Here is a 20,192-nt window from a genome sequence, read left to right as displayed (position 1 = left end):
ATTTTCTATCATCTAGAAGAGTCCAGAAGCCACGGGAACGAACGGGAGGCCGAGCGGGCCCGGGGGCAGGGCGCCCGCCCTAGCTCAGCAGCCAATCAGGGTGAGTCTCGCGGATTATGCTCCACCACCTTTGAGGATCAAGGAAAACCGTGCGATTAAGGTTGGTTTGATCCGACGATCCATGTTCATTTGAGGGGGCTATATAAGCAGCCCCTGGCCCTTGGAGGAGGCATCCCTATTCAATATTCATAGACAGAGCAAAAGCTAGGGTTTGGAGATGAGAGCTCTCCTCTCTTCGCTAAACTAGAGTAGATCTAGATAGTAGCGAGATGGAGAGCGAGGGAGGACAAGAGGAGAGGCCGGCCTGTCAGTTCTTCCTCCGGTTATACTTCGCCATGACCAAGCTCTAATCAAGCTTGCTCATGGGATGACTCTGGTAATCTACTTCTATTTCATTATGCGGTTAATATCCATGTATGATCTAGTTTGCAACTCTTTCGAGTACATTAATCTATAGGACCCTATAGGTTAGAGTTGTAGTATAGGTGTAAGCGTGGTGCTTAGACCTAGATTACTTGTGGATATCCCCTGTCTAGCCGGATCGTGTGGTAGGCCACGTAGGTGACAGCTACATTGGTCCTCTATAGTCCACCTCCCGTTAGCAAGACTGGTAGGGTTTATCGGCCTATGGATAAGTATCCTTTGTGGTGTATTCTTATCACATGGTTCATCCGAGACATAGACATACCCCTTTGAAGTAGAGAAACCCTAGTTATCCTCTCTATTCTCCTATTATCGCCCATATATTAGATTGCTCTACTCTATATTCCCCCCTTATCATTTTACCTTTAACATTGTTCTTATTCAATTCTACCATATTTCCTATTTACACCTATCTATCTATCTTGGTTAAGTTAGAGCGTAGTTGGTTCTCCCGTTTCCCTGTGGATACGATAAAACCTTTAACCGGGTAAATGCTATAACGGTATCCGTGCGCTTGTGGATTTATCTCTATGCGTATAAATATCATAGTACACTCTAGTGCCATGCTGGGGATGACAACCTAGTATTCAAGTGGTGTTAGCAAGTGTCAACAAGCTTTTTGGCGCTGTTGCCGGGGAGACGGTTGTTGAGTTGACTACGAACTAGCTTAATCATTTTCTAAAAAATAAAAAAAAATATTTTCCTTTTATCCTTTGCCTTATCTTTGCTATTCTTTCTTCTTATCTAATCCTTGATCTCTGGTCTATCATGAAGGCAAACATGTCTATCTATCAGTTTAATAGACCTACGGGCACACATCTCGAACCACCAAAATCTTCAAAGCCTATCGTGACATCTAGTTTTCAGATAAGCCCAGAAACATAGAAATTCTTCAAAAACAACCTTTCTCAGGAGAAGGTGAGGAAAACCCATACACACACCTAAGAGAGTTTTATCGAGTCTGTGACCTCCTTCGCATTGAAGGCATGTCCGTTGAGACCCTTAAATGGAAGCTCTTTCCGTTCTCTTTAACGAGAAAAGCTAGACATTGGTATAAACTCAACATAGGAAGTGCTCATGGAGATTGGAAGGAGCTATACAATAGTTTTCTCTCTAAATATTTTCCGATCTCCAAAGTGGCGGATCTTCGGATCGAGATTCTTTCTTTTAGACAACTAGAAGAAGAATCTCTTGGCGAATCATGGAACCGCTTTATTGACCTTACTCTCATGGGCCCAAATCTTTCTATTCCAGAAGTTCTTCTAATTCACTTTTTTAAGGGCCTTAGTAGGGAAAATAAGCAAACCCTTAATGCGGCCTCTGGAGGATCTTTCCACCACCTGTCCGCTAGTGAAGTTTGGAATTTGATTGATTTAATGAGCGGAAAGTCTCCTAACATTTATATCACTGAGAAAGAGAAAGAATCAGTTCCTAGACAAGAAGAGGAAGTTTCAATAGCCAAATTACAACCACTTCAATCCCAAACTTTAGCTATTGATCCTAAACCATCAATACCCCAAAATTCTCCAACGGAGGAAGGAATTCCGACCTTAAATCTTTCAGATACTGATGGTTTAGACTTCTAGTTCCATAAGAGACCTTCAAGCAGGGATAATTCAAATCCTTGAAATAATGGTTCTCTTAGAGAATGCCCTGGTTCCTGTTATGAAGAAGTCAAGGATGACATATCAAGTGAAGGAGAGCTAAACCATATAGAAGATTCTATCTGCTCCCCTTCCATATTCACAAATTCTAAATCCATCCTTGACCTTAGAGACCCCTCTTATCCCTCTCCTTTTCAGTCTCATGATGATCCTAGCAATCCATCAAGATGACCAAACCAGAGGAGTCATGAAGACCATAAGGATGGCATGACAAGTAATGCCATAGAAGGAGAGCTAAGCCATATAGAAGATTCTATCAGCTCCCCTGTCTTGATCACAAGTTCTTACTGGCTGGAATGTGTAGAATGTAAGGACAAGGAAGAAGCCTTAATGGATTTTGACCTTGGCTCAATTTCAGATGTTGAGTCTTTAACTCTCCTTGAATATGAGATTCATCCATCTATAGAAGAGGACATAGACGGGACCAATCCAATAGAAACTCTGAACATTCAGATTAGAGACGAAGATAACATTAATGAGCATGGAATTTATTTCATAGCCACTTCGTTTACTCTATGCTCATATGAAACATCTTCCCAATCTATTGGTCTCTCCAACATCACCACATTTGAGATCTCCAACCCCCTCTTCCTTTCTATTTACAAAAACTTTAAAAGGGCGATTGTCGATGTATATGTCTATAATAAATATTATAGATCTCGTTGAGCTAATCTTGATATACAAAGGTTGGCGTCGGAGGGGAAACCACTTTGCCAACGTAAATTAATGGTTTCCCAAGGACAAGCTTAGTGTCCTAAAATAAGCACTAATCAGATCGTAACATGAACTTTTAATTATTTGCAACATTACCTGGTGTATTGAGCATATAAGGATAATTATAAAAATATTCCTTTGGGTATTCTTGTCACTAACCTTTCCAGGATTGGAGCAAGAAGATCGGATGAACGACAAGCAAGTACAAGGTATGTCCAACCAATCATCATGCAACACTGAATTAAATTCATCCAAACTTGAATTTTGCAAAATTCAAGCTTGGGGGAGTACCTTACATAAAAACATCCTTTGTCATGTTGCTATGTTGGTTGTCCCTATCTTTGAGACATGCTCAATTTGTTAAATACTAATCACACTACTTCATCTCCACTTGAGTAGATCTCTGTAAATGTCATCACGCTACCTTTGTTTATCCTAGTAAGTGTTAGTTTGGAAGTACTGCACATACTTCTATTGGCTTTTAAATTAAGCATGGTGCTTAGGTTAAACAGCCTTCCTTAATCTGATTAGACATGGAGTCTAGTTCGGTTATTGAACTAAAAACTGTTTGTGTAGACATTGGTATATTTTGTCGGACTAACCCCTGCAGAAAAACTTTCAATATCGATTTGGGAAGTCCTGAGATAAACTCACATCGGAGATGAAGAGAGAGACACATGAAGTTTAACAATTTGCACAAGAAGGACATAGCTCATTCATCATAGAGAGATGATCCATGGAAGGAGACAAAGTACATAAACAAGATACACAGCCACTACGAATGGGAAGCTTCCACAAGATGAGATGGTACCATCACTCTTCAATTAAGGTAACATCTTAAGATATGTGACTATCACTTTTATAAGCTTCTCCTTGGTTCTGGCGTTCACATAAATAAAGAGACAAACATGTATGATTTATAACTCCAAATTAACCAACTAATTCAGCATGTTTAGTCCTTTAATCTTTGTTCCTAGTCTACCTCCATGATCCACACTCCTAATCATATGAGCTAAAACGTTGCACATTCAATCTTTGGGAAGATATAAAGAAAAAGACATATACATAGATAGATTATCTTTCCATAAGGTTGAGCGATCTGATCTGACAAATGTTTTAAATGCTACACTCATGGACTTATCACCCATCAACTTTGTCTTGCTCCCTATGCTTAAGGATAGAGAAGAATAAATATACTTTTGGTTCTGTTGGTGTTTTCCACCAACAGGATCCATGCACTTGATCTCTGCTTTGTCTCTATGAGCAGGACACATTTTGAGAAACATGGAGGATTTTTCAACTCTCAGACTCTACCATGTGAAGGACCTAGATCTATGAGCACAAACACAGTGAGCAAGATACTGCCAACGTCGCACTTCGAACTGCTAGGCAAACGAAGAACATGGGTGACACCGTATGAAGAGGTGCAGACGTCAAGGTCCACACCTGAATCAAATGACGCACCTAAAGAATGAACACGATGAGAAGTCTTGTTCAGAAGACTTAAAATATTGAACCCTCGCCGAAAGGTAAAATCGGTAGTTATCCATATTTATCCTTTATGCATTCCTTTTTCCCTTAAATTATTGACTTTCCTTAATAGCTTGTCAGTTAATCATGCTATCTTGAAAAGAAATTAAAAATGTTAAAACAGTAAGCCCCATGTGAGTATGCTCGTGGTATAAAACCCATAAGTACATTCACTGTGGTGGCGTAAAAATAAAAATATTCCAGTCCTATAAAAATGAAAATATAAAAATAAATTTATGATCCTACCAAAGAGAGTAACATTTATTGAGGAGGCTCAACATGACAAAGGCTAGATATTTATGCTAACACTTAACTAGTTCCACAAAGCTTTGTTGTCTATTTGAGCTCCACAGAATTCAAAGATCAAAGAAGACTAGCAGACGGAGGACATTCTAATCGCTGTCAGGGTGCTGCCGACATTCAAATATACCTCCACCACCTGCTAGCTACATCAGAAAAAATTACATCAAAATCCAGCTTGGGGGAGAGCACCCCCATTTATCTAGCTAAGTGTTTCTACTAAAAAGATGCATAATCATAAAAACCCAAATAAAGAGTTTATGCTTATATGTGTGTGTATATATATATATATATATATATATATATATATATATATATATATATATATATATATATATATATATATATCTTTGCTCAGTTTGCTAAATAAATAAATAAATAAAGTTTGCTATGAACCCTCATGATAAGCTCTCACATGGAAATGATGAATAGTCGCTCTGCCATGACTAGTTCTCAAAATTGAATTCTCTCTCAAGTTTAGGCAAGACTGTTATGAATTAAGATTTGCTTTAAACCTGAACTTGTGGGAAGAGTACTTGATCTAAAGTCTAAGTCGTTAACATATATGATATGGAAAGGTTGAGCTGTTGTTTATCTGTTCCTAGAGATGCTAGAATTCTGGAGAATTTTATGTTTGAAAATGTTTAAAATGTTACATGATGAGTTCCTGTATGATGAGAGTTTAAAATCCTACCACAGCCATATATACATGTTTATTAGACTATGAACCATACATTTACTATTTACTGCTTATGAGCATTGAGTGTGGTCAAGCTGTGTAGACCCTTAGGAGCTTGTCATGCACGTTCACTCATACATGCTACTTCTACTCAGGAAGTACGCATCCACATACATCCACTCAATTCCATCTCTAGACTCTCCCAAAATTATTATACTCCCATCCGGGAAGAATAGCCAAAAACATTATCCCATTCGTGTTTTTCCCTGTGAAATAAATGCTCGAGATATTTTGGTTACTACCACTTGCTACATTATTCCAGGAGGGTGAGTGCTCTAAAAAAATGAATACGAGGAAATAAAAAGGGGCAAGTGCCCAGAACCTCGAAAAAAAGAAAAAGTGAGACGAGAGGTAAAAATGGACAAGTGTCCGATAGTAGAATTAGGGGTACAAGATACCCACCTGAGAGAAAAGAAAAATAAAATATAGAGCATCTCATTCCCCTCAAAAAGCTTCAAAGTGCAAGAAAGCTATGTATCCCCTCAAAAGAGCAAAAGTAGAATTAGACTTTCACCATCATCACCATACACCATTCATTCGCCACACATGCACATCTTGATTTGACTTATTGACTTGTTTCTTTGGATCTATGGTTTGACTATGCAATAAATGTCTTGTAAGTATGTATTAGCTGTCTCCCACCTATGAGCTCCAGATATCAAAAACCTTATTAGAGTAGGGTGAGAGAGAAGGCAATCTCACTATGCCTCATACCAAAAATGTCACATGCTTTGAGAGAAGGCATATACCATCACTGCCTTGGTAAGGATCCAGAAATAACACAAAAGAGAGATTTGAGAGAGTCATACAAAGGAATCTCTGAGTTTTATTTGAAAATCTACAAAAACTCCAGAGCTATAGTTGATCAAGAACAAGAGACATGGCGCTTGACTTGACCGTTCTATCTTTTAACTGCTCAAGACACAAGTGATGATTGCAAGCCCCATGGTGGAAGGTAATATGAGTAAGTTTAAATCATAACAATTTACCCTAACCTAGAGATGAGATCTTGTTTGAACGCATGTGTACCTTTAAGGCATGAAACCACTACAAAAACTCTTGAGTCCATCCTTACTCAGGGATGAGCAAGAGGTAAGCTTGGGGGAGTTGTTGACGGTCCTTAAGTACCAAATTTAATTATCAAATAAACAAAGAAAAGGATCCAAATGCAACCAACACCCAGACTTAAGGTTTTATCTGACAGAATTCCACAAGTTTTGGTGTTTCTCTATTTCTGCAAGGGGTTATCAGGAAATATGGAGAAAAGGGCCACATGTCAGGTTTACATAGAGATATTAACGTGTGCACCAATTTTCTATCATCTAGAAGAGTCCAGAAGCCACGGGAATGAACGGGAGGCCGAGCGGGCCCGGAGGCAGGGCGCCCGCCCTCCCCCTAGGGGGCCCGCCCTGGCTCAGCAGCCAATCAGGGTGAGTCTCGCGGATTATGCTCCATCGCCTTTGAGGATCAAGGAAAACCGTGCGATTAAGGTCGGTTTGATCCGACGGCCCACGTTCATTTGAGGGGGCTATATAAGCAGGGCCCCTGGCTCCTATGGGGCTATAAAAGCTAGTGTTTGGAGATGAGAGCTCTCCTCTCTTCTCTAAACTAGAGTAGATCTAGATAGTAGCGAGATGGAGAGCGAGGGAGGATTGAAGGAGAGGCCGGCCTGTCGGTTCTTCCTCCGGTTCTACTTCGCCATGATCAAGCTCTAATCAAGCTTGCTCATGGGATGACTTTGGTAATCTACTTCTATTTCATTATGCAGTTACTATCCATGTATGATCTAGTTTGCAACTCTTTCGAGTACTTTAATCTATAGGACCCTATAGGTTAGAGTTGTGGTATAGGTGTAAGCGTGGTGCTTAGACCTAGATTACTTGTGGATATCCCCTGTCTAGCCGGATCGTGTGGTAGGCCACGTAGGTGACAGCTATGTTGGTCTTCTGTAGTCCACCTCCCATTAGCAGGACTGGTAGGGTTTATCGGCCTATGGATAAGCATCCTTTGTGGTGTATTCTTATCACATGGTTCGTCCCAGACATAGACATACCCCTTTAAAGTAGAGAAACCCTAGTTATCCTCTCTATTCTCCTATTATCGCCCATATATTAGATTGCTCTACTCTAGATTCTCCCATTATCATTTTACCTTTAATATTGTTTTTATTCAATTCTACCATCTTTCCTACTTACACCTATCTATCTATCTTGGTTAAGTTAGAGCATAGTTGGTTCTCCCGTTTCCCTATGGATACGATAAAACCTTTAACCAGGTAAAAGCTACAACGGTATCCGTGCGCTTGCGGATTTATCTGTGTGCATATAAATACCATAGTACACTCTAGTGCCATGCTGGGGATGAAAACCTAGTATTCAAGTGGTGTTAGCAAGTGTCAACAATGGTGGATGACCACGCAACTGCACAACACTGCTACTACGTGCACGACTATACCGAGTCACTTTCGCTACACCTGCGCGTCTAGTGGTAATTTTGTAATCTATAACTTGCACTTGATCCTATTTTATGAGGTCAAAATTTATGTTTCCTAGCTAGCGTAGCGTCCTCATAATCCATTAGTGGTATCAGAGCCATTACTGCATTGTTATAGATTCAATTGGGTACATATAGAGATATATGCAGTTTTAGATGAGTCTCATGATCTTGGTTCATGGTTTTGTCGTGCTGGTATTGTAATCATCTACTCGTACCGGTCGAAATTCCGTCATCTGAGTTAAGTGACACATGTAAACCCAGTCATGGTGAGATAGAGATCAATCAGATTGATCTAATTGAACCCTAGGTCAAGTGCCGGGTGCATGTGATGCGTGGCGGTAGTAGATGGGATCTACTATCGGGCGACAGATTGTCGGGCAAAGTGTTGTTCGGTAAAATAGCCGTAACTTTTGATCCGTAACTCGGATTGAGATGATCTCTAAACAAAAATCATAGAGAAAAATTTTTACATCTGATTCTCCACCGTTAAACCATGGCAAAATTAGAATTGTGAAAAAAAGGTTGGGAAAATTGAGTTTTTGGCCCTACAAATTTAGACGTCTGAATCGGTTAACTCTGTTTTGCAGGAATTCATGACTGGTATAGCCCTTATGTGTATGTGATGCATGTATGTAATAAACTCATGGCTTGCATGTCATGATAATGACAATATGGGTAGAGCCACATAGATATTGTCCACCTGATGTAATGGCATGCATGCCAATCTATGATGATCCTACCCGCGACTATGTAATTTTCATTCACTGCCTTGCGTTAGTGATAGCTAGTCTTGGTGGAATCATTAATGGAGGATGGCGTACATGGATCATGGAGATGGAGATCACCATGATGAACAGATAAATGGAGATGGAGATACCCAAAGTGATAATGAGCTATACCAAGTCATATCTGTGTTAATGCCATTCTTACTATGTTCTACTTTCATACGCGATGATGTTTTGTCTACATGCGCGTGGTAGTGAAATAGAACGATCCCTCAGCAATGTTTAAGTTACATGCTCCCCCAAACCTTGCACTGTGATGTGTCTTGTATAATCGGTGGTAGGTCTATGAAATTAGGGTGCCACTGGTTTTCCTTGACTAGGCAGGTTCATATCGGATACTTACTGCAGAAGGGTTGGTTTCTTGAACAAGGTCATCATAATGGTTAGGGACCTTGGAGCATAAGTAGTTGGGCAACACAAGCATAGAGATGTCACCCCAACAACAAGAGTCATATGTGATATGATTAGCAAGGAGTTGCTTACCGATCTACCATGTCTACTAGCGGTGATGCTAAAGCTCACTAGTATACTTGTTAGTTGTGGGTCTTGAATCACTAAGTATCAATTGAGGGATATTGATTTTAGTGGGAGTAGATTTTATTTAATATTATTTACTCTATCTTAGATAAGTTGTCTTAGTATTTTGCATTACTTTTGTTGTAGATTAATGACGTCCACCAATCAAACATTTACTTTGCGCTCAATTCTTGAGAAAGATAAGTTGAATGGAGTAAACTATGTGGATTGGATCCGCAACCTGAGAATTGTTCTCAAGGCTAAGTAAAAGGAAGAGATTCTAGACACCCCATTGCTAGAAGCACCTGAGGATAATGCATCTACTGCAGAGAAGAACGCTTACAAGAGAGCATGTGATGCTGATCTTGAAGTGAGTTGCCTCAAGCTTGCTTGTTTGGAACGTGAGCTGCAGATGCAGTTAGAAAATAATCATGCAGCATATGATATTAGCATAGCGCTTAATGATATGTTCCAGGCTTAGGATAGGACTGAAATGTTCCAAGTCTCAAAAGCTTTTGTTGATTGCAAGCTAGCAGAGGGCACAGTAGTTGGCCACATGTAATCAAGATGGTTGGTTACACTCAGAGGTTGGAGAAGCTAGGCTTTCCAATTGGCCAAGAGTTGGCTACTGATTTCATTCTCTCGTCTCTTCCGCCTAGTTATGGAAACTTCATCTCGAACTACCATATGCATGGGGCGGAGAAGGGCTTGAATGAGTTGTGTGGCATGCTAAAAACAGCAAAAGCTAACATCAAGAAAAGTGCAGGCAATAGCCAAGTGTTGGTTTTCCAAAACAAGCCTAACTTTAAGAGAAAGAAGGGCAACGCTTGGAAGAAGAAAAAGGGCAAGGCTAAGGATGAGATCCATAAGCCAAACCCACCTGCGCCCAAGGCTGGCCCAGATGCTGACGCTGAGTGCTTTCTCTGTAATGGGAAAGGTCACTGGAAGAGAAACTGCAAGTTGTACTTGGCGTCCTTGAAGAAGGATGGCGGTGGTAAAGGTACTCCCGCTGCTCATACACTCCCGTTACAAATATTTTCCTCGCTAACTCTTATATTAATTCTTGGGTATTTGATACTGGATCGGTTGCTCATATTTGTAATACGATGTAGGGAATGATAAGAAGTAGAAGCGTTGAAAAGGGAGAAGTTGATTTCCGCGTGGGCAATAATGCAAGAGTTGCTACGTTGAATGTCGGGACGATGCAACTTCATCTACCACTGGGATGAAATCCACATCTAGCCCTACCAAGATATAGGAGACAAGCTACTCATCTTCAAGCTTTCCCCCCGACCCCCGATGCCATCTTGTCAGCGAGGACTTTCATCTTTGAGAAGTACTCGAAGATGGTCGATGCCCCTGTAGATGCCATAGCAAGGGCCATCTGAGTACTTATGACACACACTCTATATTGGGCCACGAACATAACCTCTATGGCGGTGCACACTACTACCATCGTCTCTGGTGTGGTCACCACCTAGGAGAGAATCTCAAGAGAGAGGGAAGACAACAGGTAATTGAGAGCATCTGTTTGTCCTTGCCAACCCATGCCTCATACTCAGGGTTGATCGTGGATGGCTTCTTATAGTTGTCGCCCATTGTCGGTGGGAGGTACTACACCGCCGGATGGATGTACCCAGCGACTTGGGCACCACGTAGCATAGAGAGGACTTGGGTGTGCCACATTGGGAAGTTGTTCCTGGCTAGCTTCTCGCAGATGGGAGCAGACGCAGCGGAAGAAGATGCGAGTGCCATGGATCAAATCCGTGAGGAAGTAAGCTCTAGATACCATGTGAAGATGGGTTGAACCCCTTAGGACTCGCCTGAAAGTTAATATAGCACAGGAAATGCCCCCACGTGGCTTGTACACAAAGCAAGGACTAGAACAGATACGCTGAAGAAGATTTTTATCATATCCTACACTTGAGCTACAAGATTGGATCGGTACAACAGAACACAAACCACGCATATATGTTTATCTTAACACCCACATTAAGAATTATTTCATTATGAGAAAAAGATGGCAGATCATTGTTAGGGGACACATATATTGATTCTTCTTGCAACAGAATTATTCCATTATTTCGCAAGTACGTACACACCCACCCTTTGCTTACATTTCATATCCAGCAATGACTGTATCATCAGTACAAGTAACCGAAGGATAACAGGAATATACTCTGTTGTCTTCATCAGCTGAGATGAATAAGAAATTTGCAGGGGTGATTCATGATAAGTAAGGCCTCCTGATTAGCAGAAACGACGACGACAGGGTGGCTTTTGCTAGACGACATCCTCAAATATAACCTTGGAGATGTGAGTGTCAATTGTTTCATTTGAGCAATGAGCGACGTAGTAGTAGGTCTTGGCCACATGGAGAAATGCCTGCCTGGCGGCTCTGTCGATGGATTTGCAGCTCTGAAGAACACACCGAGCCAGCTCCTGCATCTCCAGCTCCACGGCCTGCTGATCCAAGCTACTATCAGCAGCTTCCTTGTTATTGTCTTCTCCATTCTGATTTTTTATATGTCATATCGATCAGAATCGTTTTGGCTTGGTGAATAGCTAGCGGCATACATTTGAAAGAGGATTGTGTAGTTTTCCAAAATGACGTACGCATGCAGTTGAATGAGGACATTGTGTGTTGTGTAATTTTGGAATGACGTCGCATGCATGCATGTACATACCTGAGCAAGAACCCTAGACGTCAGTTTGCAGCAGATGGAATGGGTGAGCTGCTCGAGCTGGGAGTACTCATCCAGATGGTTCACGTTCCTGTCGGCCACACTGATGTACCTTCCTGAACAACACTCCATGGCACGAACTAACAGCAACGCAGTGTTTCCTCCGACTGCCACCGGGTCATGGCTCCATGACCTGAGCCACTGCACCCACTGCAATGGCAAAGCCAATGTCGATATCATACATCGATCATCCGGTTGCGGAATAGATCAATCTAGTATACCAACAACAATCAACAACAGTGAGGCAGTATATATATATATATATATCTATCTGTGTTGCATGGAACATGGATCATACAACTTCACGAAGACCATGAGAAGCATCGAGATCGATGAGCTCACGAATCGCACGCAAGAGGACCTTGTCTGTCTCTGTCATCGGACCCTCCACTTGGTCCCTGCGCCCACATGCCCAGCACATGTAAACACACTGACGGTGGTAACTGAAAAAACTGACAAGAGAAACGAGATAAATAAGAAGGAAATACCCATTGCGCTCCAGTCTACTGATGAGCCCTTCCCTCCTGCTTTCAGTAGCAGTACAAGCGTCGCATTGCAGGAGGTACCCTGAGACAGCATCGGCAAGCATCGCCGTGCGCGCCCACGCGAGGCGCTCGTCGGCCTGGCTGGGCTCGAACACGTTGGCTGCAGCTAAGAAGTAGGCCCTCAGCGCGCTGCCTCGAGCCACACCGTACGATTCCAAGTTGCTGCTGTGATACCACCTGCACAATTCAATTCGTTCGTCGTTGTTCTTCAGTCGCTGCAATATATATATATATATATATATATATATATATATATATATATATATATATATATATATATATATATATATATATATATATATATATATATACACGAAAATGAGAGTGAGAGGGAGGAAATCAAAATAGTATATATTATTAGGTAGGATCATCACTTGGCAAGGGCATGCCACTCCAGTTTGCATAGCCTCTGAAAATTCCGGAAATCTTGTTTTGCTGCCTCGAGGAAGACGTCGTTGCTGAACAGTGGCATCCTGTAGAGAACCTTCCCAATCCACACGTCGTGACTGCCACCGTATTGCTCTAGATACGTCCTTGTTTCGACGCGTGGCAGGCTTGCTGTCCAGGGGAAGTCGAGGCTGTAGCCGACCTCGCCAGGCAGGTCCTTGGCAATCACCCATTTGTCTTGGTCGAGCCTGCCAGAGGCTCGCCTCTCATCCAAGAAGGATCGGCAGTAGGCGCTGGCCTGCTCGAGGATTTTTTCCCCGGGAAAGGCTACCTGAGAGGCACGGTACAGGTTGTACATTGCCGTCACAGACTGCTTCGACTGCATTGGATAGCACACGAACTCGCCGTCCTTCTTGAAATGCTCCAATACACCTATACATGGTATATATCAAGGATTTTCTTTTTGTTTACTTTTGTCAACGGAAAATTTCTATGGCAAATTGAAGAAAACAAATGTCGTATATACTACTCACTTTTTTTCCATTGATAAAAAAAAATTCATTTCATTTGCCTCGAAAACTGAAATTATACTTTCCAAGCTAAGGATAAACAAATGCACTTAGCTTTTACGTACATGGATTGACATGGTAGCCATGCAACCGGAGGAGACGAAGACCCATGGCTGTGTCATCGATGTCACTGAGCACGAAGTCCCGGGTCGAACCTAAGCCCTCTCGAGTCCATTGCCTGTACGTTTAAAGTGTATATATATGGGCTATTTTGCTTGTATAAATTGCTGCTACGTGGAGGCTGATTTGGTCATACATACCTATGGACATAATCTAAGCACTCCTGGATTTCACCTGTAAAGTACCTTGAAATGCCTAGGCGCTCCAACCGATCAACTACCCATAACCGCTCAAAGATATCGAGGGGATAGGTAAAGGGTACTGAAATCAAGAAAAGCATAGAAAATACAGTGCATAAAGTGTATGCATACTCATTGAGGACACTAAATACTGTCTAGATAGCTATTATTGCAATATTTTTGGTCCATGCATGCATTTCACAAATTAAATGCTTTCAAAGAATAACAGTGGTTATATCAGTTATTACTCCTTCCGTTCCAAATTTTAAGGGTTTCTTTGGATCGCCTAGAACAAGGTTTGTTTGGATCATCAAGAACTAAGGTTTAGTTGAACTCAAGTTTCAATGGCTGAAGTTTAGACCAGTGTTGTGTCTAGATATATGGACAAACATCAATTAGGTTTCCTGTACAAAGACGTACTCATCATGTGCACTTTCAAGTCCATATTACTTCCCATTTGCCAGCTAGATAATTGATTGATAGTTAGGTTCAAAATAAAAAGAAAAAACACTTCACTTTTAGTCCACAGGTTTGTGCTTATTACAATAAAGTAAACACATAATTAGGATAATGTGTTACTACAACATATGGGGATATTTTTCATAACGTTGTAGTAAATCACTTATTAAGCAGTTAGTATAATTTTATAACTTAGCATAGTAGTTATCGTAACTCAAAGTGGCTATAGAATAAGTTATTCTATCGGTGGCTGTAGAATAACTTATTTTGTGGCCACTTTAAGTTACTATACTTACTATGCTAATTACTAAGTGATCTACTATATAATGTTCCAGTAAATATCTCCATGTGTTATTGCAACAAAACTATTGTAAATATGTATTCACTTTATCACTCAAAGTTTAGTTCATGGTACATAGGTCTACTATTTATCTAGCCATAATTTATTTATATCCACGTGCATAGAAAAATCTATGTAACTAGAAAATTCAACGGCTTATAGTTCAGAGTGGAGTATGTAATAAGAATATGGATGTGGTCATTTCACATAGACTTTTTCCTGGAGCCATTGACTTTTTTCATCTTCTGAAATTCATGTTAGTGCGCACGGTGCACTAAAGACAAACATATAATGAAATTGATCGACAAAGAATGATGCTCCTCAGCTCCTGTTCATAATTAACTTTAATTACCTCCTCCATTGAACTTTTTGACAACTCTATCAAGGAATTCAAGGCACTTCTCGTCACCAGTTTCCATGAGAGCATACGCTGTGGGAGCAGGGGATGACATAAATGAACCATCTGCACACTGCAGCCTAAGTAGCCTTTTCCAGTCCAAGCTCGGCATTCCTTCAATACTAAGAAGTAATGTCGTCGGGACGGCATACAGTATATCTTTAGGGATCCTATACAAAATAAGAGAACATCACATCAAGTATCCAAAACGTGAGTTTCATTGGTAATACAACATCTTGTGTAAGGATGGGTGTGCTTCCTGTTCTGAAATTCCCATATAGGTGGTGCAAATGAGGAGACTTAGTAGTATGTTTGGGTGAGGTTTGGTGGTGCAAGAGTTTGCGAAATATGTACCCCTATTTAGTTGAGGGTTTCTGGGGTTTGTTTAGATCAGCTAAGAGTAATTTTTAACCATGTTTAAGAATTATCTATATCTAAAAATTAGGTGTAACTACTAACCTATGCATGTTTGAATCCCAAATGAAAAGGCACATATATCACTAGCAACGAACTATTTTCCTTTGTTTACTTAACTCTACTACATCTAGCCAAGGGCTTAGATAAAAATTAGCCCACTCATTGGCCCTCCTGTTTGGATGGGCCAGAGCTAATTTTTAGTGGCTAGTTTAGGGTCCAAACAAGTCCTAAGACATGAATTTTGTGAACAAGTATAACATTAGAATTTTTGTGCTCAAAATGTAATGTGCAAGGTGTTGATTATGCTTATAAAAACATGTGACACTCTTTCAATTTTTTAATAAAGCAGTGATTATATGAGCTGAGAAATTACTTTATTTTAAGGCAACTTGACACCAAGATTTTTTTATATCTTGATTCTTATTAGTTTAGACCGGTGTTATAGTTGGTTGATAAGTTTTAGAATCGTTTTTACAGCAATTTATAAGTAGTGACGGCTTCATAAAAGTTTGGGTGCTAGAGGCATCATAATACTTGATTTTTTTCTTTGTCATGACAAATATTATTAGCAAGACTTTGAAAATTAACTATAATCATCTAGGAGGTCCCAGGTATTTTGTAAATAATCCGTTATTATATATTCTAGCATTGAATATTCAATTGAGATCCATGCATGCAAAAAAAAAAAAGAAACGCCTAAATATGAAAGAATATATAGTGATATGCGTACTTGGCAAGCTTTAGATCTCTTTTGGCATATATCGCTTGCAAGGCGGGCTCGTCATATGGCAAGTCATGGCCCAAGTCCTTGGCCTTCTCTAGCAATGTGAGGAGGGTTATCTCGAAGCCAACTAGCATCCAGTCCTCGTCATCCTCGTTTAACCTCCATAGATTTTCACAGATGAATGATCGACCTACGGCAAACCAAATCATCCCCTTTAGGTAGATTAGGCTATTTTTTCACAAACACATACAAAAATTGTGCATTATTTTATGATTAAGAGAGAAAAAAGAGGAATAGTGCAAAGGATTATATAGTCTATCAATAATACAAGAAGTCTTAGCCATATGTTTTTGCATAACACACTTCTACAGCTGTCAAATTTAAAAAGTAATCATAAATGACATGTGCCACTAAGTAGATCAAGTAAACCTACATATATTAGGATGAATATTTATTTTAGTAGATGTGGAAAAAGTTCCCTTAACAAATCATGTATCAATGGCAATAAATTCACTTTAAATTATGTTAATACTCTCCATTACAATAATTGTTTAAGTTAGTAGTTCAGATAAGTCTATATATTTTGATCGAAACATATGAAGTATTATTACTACCAGCTTAGTTTTAATCACAATATGTTTTATAAAACAAAACTAGTGCAGATATAATTCTTTGTTGTAACAAATTCAACATCTTGAGTACGTGAAGGCTGAGACAACTGTTTATGCCATATTGTAGTAACTAAGACTATGGTCTTTGATGTAGAATATGTTTCTTAATATAATAAAAAAGGTAAATTTTGAATAAAAGCAACATGCACTAAACATTCAACTAAATGCAAACCCCACTAAAAAGATCAAAAGTTTAAAACTAAAATATAGTTAAAATATCATATAAAGTGGTTAAACAAAAGGTGATCTAGTTTAAGCTTTGGTTTCAACTAAATATATATTGAACATCTGCTGGTCCAATACAAAGGATGAAAACACAAACCTTAACATTACTAACCGGAACCCGCAATGCAGCTTTAGAAATCCTCAAAGTATATGTTAAGAAAATATGAATCATAGAAATTCATAAGAAACAAAAATAACTGGCCAACTCTAATCATCATATAGAATAATAGCCATAGGATTTGTTTTCCCAAAAATACCCACCGAGCCATTATGAGAAAACATAAATAACCCTTAAATCTACATCTAAAGTACCAATCTTGTCACTATATATGAAATTAAGATAATTTAAGGTAACACCTAAAACATCTTTTAAATTATCCACCAAGTAACTCCTTTAGTTTGCATCTTAATTACACACATATGTTGTTAAAAACATATACTAAAATATCCCTCAAAACTATGTCTAAACTACTAATAAGTTCTACAACTATTAAATTCAGAGTAAACATTGATGGTATCTCTCACCATGCATGTATAGCACATGCATACATTATTAATAAATGCAGTTAATTTTATAGTTTATTGACCGCAAAAAAGATGTTTTTTCAAAAAAAGAAAGGATGCCGAAGATTCGTTGTAAATTATATTAAAGTCTCTGAAAATAAATTTCATAATTTATTACTGTAGATAAGTTAATACATTTTGTCTGAAACATTATGGCATACCTGTATTGGTAGTTTAATCCTAGATATACTCTATTTTTTTCACAATGCAGCCTACTATACATATAATTCGTTCATAGATGAAGTTCAACATTTTAAGTGCCATGGTGTAGAATGAAATGGCTATTTATGTTATTATATATAGTAATTAAATGTGGAGTCTACGACCTAAAATCCATTTTCTAATAACATATAGAAGGTAATTTTTAAATAAAAAGATGCAATAACTACTAGAGTGTAAATTTAATATATGGATGAAAAATTACAGCATTAACATTTGAAAGCTAAAACATAGATTCAAATACAAAGATGCTAAAAGAGTCAATATAATTTAAGGTAAAGTTTCAACTAAATACGTATAAAAATCCATCGAGGTGCAACCCAAAGATGAAAATACATATATTATAGAGTGTAGAGTATCTAAATGGATATTACGTTTGGAAATTAGTACAAAGAGAGTAAATATAAACGATTTTGATTAGTCGTATATATGTATTATTAAATGTCTATAATACTTATGTAACTAACATATATAGAGTCTAGGTCGTGCTGGAGCATGCTAGAGGAGCGAGGTTTTTTATATTAAAAAATATAATGACATGTACCTACCTTTATTGTACTTGTCGTCATGAACGTTCCATGATTTAAGTGCAATGATGCATGCTAGGGTGTTGATGATCCGATCATGGATCAAGAAGAATGTTTTGTCACCCCATGATCCGTCTGCCAGCTGATTCTGAGCAATCCAATCGATGGATGAGGGGAATTGGGGGCCATCGCCTCCCTCTGCTTGGTTCTTCACAAGGGCGACCCATGCCGTGTCATAAGCTGAAACGCTGACCTTGACTTCATCAATGATCTTCAAAGTTCCCTTGATGGCATCTATCATGCCTGGTAGATCTCTTGGTTCATCCTTGAGGTAGATTATATATATTATTGCATTGTTCAAAATTCAGACTTCATCACAGACTTTTTGCAGACTTTTGGTTAGTTCACTTGTTATATTAGCATCATTATGTGTACGTACGCACCTTCTGTCGTCCTCCTCGTACGTCGTGTGAAGATGCATCAGTATAGTGTCGTGCGTTCTGTTCATTATCTGTTCATTCATGCATGTGAAATTAGACACAGACTACTTCTGTTGATAAACAAAGCACGATAAGACCAATTTCAAAAGCACGATAAGACCAATTTTAATGGAGGATTTCATATCCCAGTTTTCAAAACATTTTATTTTGGAAACAGTGCAGAAGAGTTTCATCTCCATAAAACTCCCTCTGCTCTTAGGCCAGTCTCAATGCATGTTTCATGAGAGTGTCATGCACATTAAATAGGGTGCCACATAAGAAAAACTGCTGACTTGGCAGGGTCATTAAATGAAGGAGTTTTATCAGATGAGAGAGGAGTTTCATCCCCATGAAACTCCTATGGCTCGGTTACCTAGTTTATAGTCTTGGTAACTGTGCCATGAAACTATGCATTTAGACTAGCCTCAGTGGGGGTTTCATCAGGATGTCATGCACATTTATTAGAGCGCCATGTCAGCAAAACTGCACTTTTTGCATGAAACGAAGAGGAGAGAGAAGAAAGTAGTTTCACCATGGTGAAACTCCGCTGGCGTTGTTTCCCACGCGATGAAACAAAATGAAATCCCCATTGAGGACTAAATCGTTTCACCATCTTGCATGTGATCCAATCATTTTGCAGTAATTAAATACTTTGCCCAACCTAGGAAATATCAAGGTGAAACTCATGCATTGTGGAGGTTGTTTCATTGTTCGTTTCATTGATGCTTTGTCAGCAGATTTGTTTTGGAAACAGTGCATTGAAATGGGCCATTGAGACTGGCCTTATAAAACTCTTATCATCTATCTCTTTATTAATACGGTACCATATCAACATATTTAATGTCCATAAAATTTTGATAAAATCCTATTGATACGCCTAAAAATACAAGCTAGCAGCCTCGTGCCTAGGGCTGGGAATGGACGGCGGCAGCGGCCACGGTGGCAGCTGGCTGGGCCAGCCAAAGCGGACGACAACGGCTGGGGCGGTGCCTAGGGTTACGGGCGCGGGGTCTGAGGTGGTGAAGCTTGGAAGAGAGAGAGAGATGTGTGGGGTTTTAAGAGCAAAGCTTTATTTCTTAGGGGAACGTATGCTGTGCAACATAGTTTCGTGTGCAACCTATGCAACCACCAATTAAGGCCACATGATCTATATCTAACGTCTGAGATTTTTTCACTTAAACCCTCCCATCTGGATACACACGGGTTAAATTTAAACCCATAGGTGGAGAGGTTTAAATGAAAAAAACCTTAGACGTTGGATCTAGATCCTATGGCCTTAATTAGTGGTTGCATAGGTTGCATACGAAGTTGGGTTGCATATAATACGTTGCCATTTCTTAGGCCTTGTTTAGTTCCAAAAAATTTTAGGAAATCGACGTTGTAGCACTTTCGTTTGTAT

General features: G+C 39.4%; 2 protein-coding genes across 2 annotated transcripts; one reads left to right on the top strand and one right to left on the bottom strand.

Annotated features, from left to right (window-relative positions):
• Nucleotides 9,795–10,356, top strand: LOC110435985. Its single transcript, XM_021462118.1, has 2 exons — nucleotides 9,795–10,227; nucleotides 10,340–10,356. The coding sequence occupies exons 1-2, from the start codon at nucleotides 9,795–9,797 to the stop codon at nucleotides 10,354–10,356; spliced, it is 450 nt and encodes a 149-aa protein (XP_021317793.1).
• Nucleotides 11,402–18,625, bottom strand: LOC8071950 (syn-copalyl diphosphate synthase). The gene is made up of 10 exons (XM_021462116.1): nucleotides 18,336–18,625; nucleotides 16,115–16,298; nucleotides 14,923–15,137; nucleotides 13,733–13,853; nucleotides 13,538–13,650; nucleotides 12,891–13,335; nucleotides 12,460–12,693; nucleotides 12,270–12,369; nucleotides 11,915–12,121; nucleotides 11,402–11,741 (listed from the first exon to the last, which is right to left on the bottom strand). Exons 1-10 carry the CDS (start codon nucleotides 18,613–18,615, stop codon nucleotides 11,511–11,513), a joined length of 2,130 nt encoding a protein of 709 aa, XP_021317791.1. The 5' UTR covers nucleotides 18,616–18,625; the 3' UTR covers nucleotides 11,402–11,510.

The sequence above is a fragment of the Sorghum bicolor genome, chromosome 5 (genome assembly GCF_000003195.3).
Source record: "Sorghum bicolor cultivar BTx623 chromosome 5, Sorghum_bicolor_NCBIv3, whole genome shotgun sequence".
In the NCBI taxonomy this organism is placed as follows: Eukaryota; Viridiplantae; Streptophyta; class Magnoliopsida; order Poales; family Poaceae; genus Sorghum; species Sorghum bicolor.
Note: the sequence above shows the minus strand (reverse complement) of the source record. Positions and strands in the feature narration are given on the sequence as shown.

Coding starts and splice junctions, on each gene's coding strand:
- LOC110435985 (XM_021462118.1), top strand. CDS start 9,795: ATGGTTGGTTACACTCAGAGGTTGGAGAAGCTAGGCTTTCCAATTGGC.
- LOC8071950 (XM_021462116.1), bottom strand. CDS start 18,615: ATGATAGATGCCATCAAGGGAACTTTGAAGATCATTGATGAAGTCAAG. Junction 13,336..13,537: donor TGGCTACCATGTCAATCCAT/GTACGTAAAAGC, acceptor TACCATGTATAG/GTGTATTGGAGCATTTCAAG. Junction 12,122..12,269: donor CTCATGGTCTTCGTGAAGTT/GTATGATCCATG, acceptor TTGCCATTGCAG/TGGGTGCAGTGGCTCAGGTC.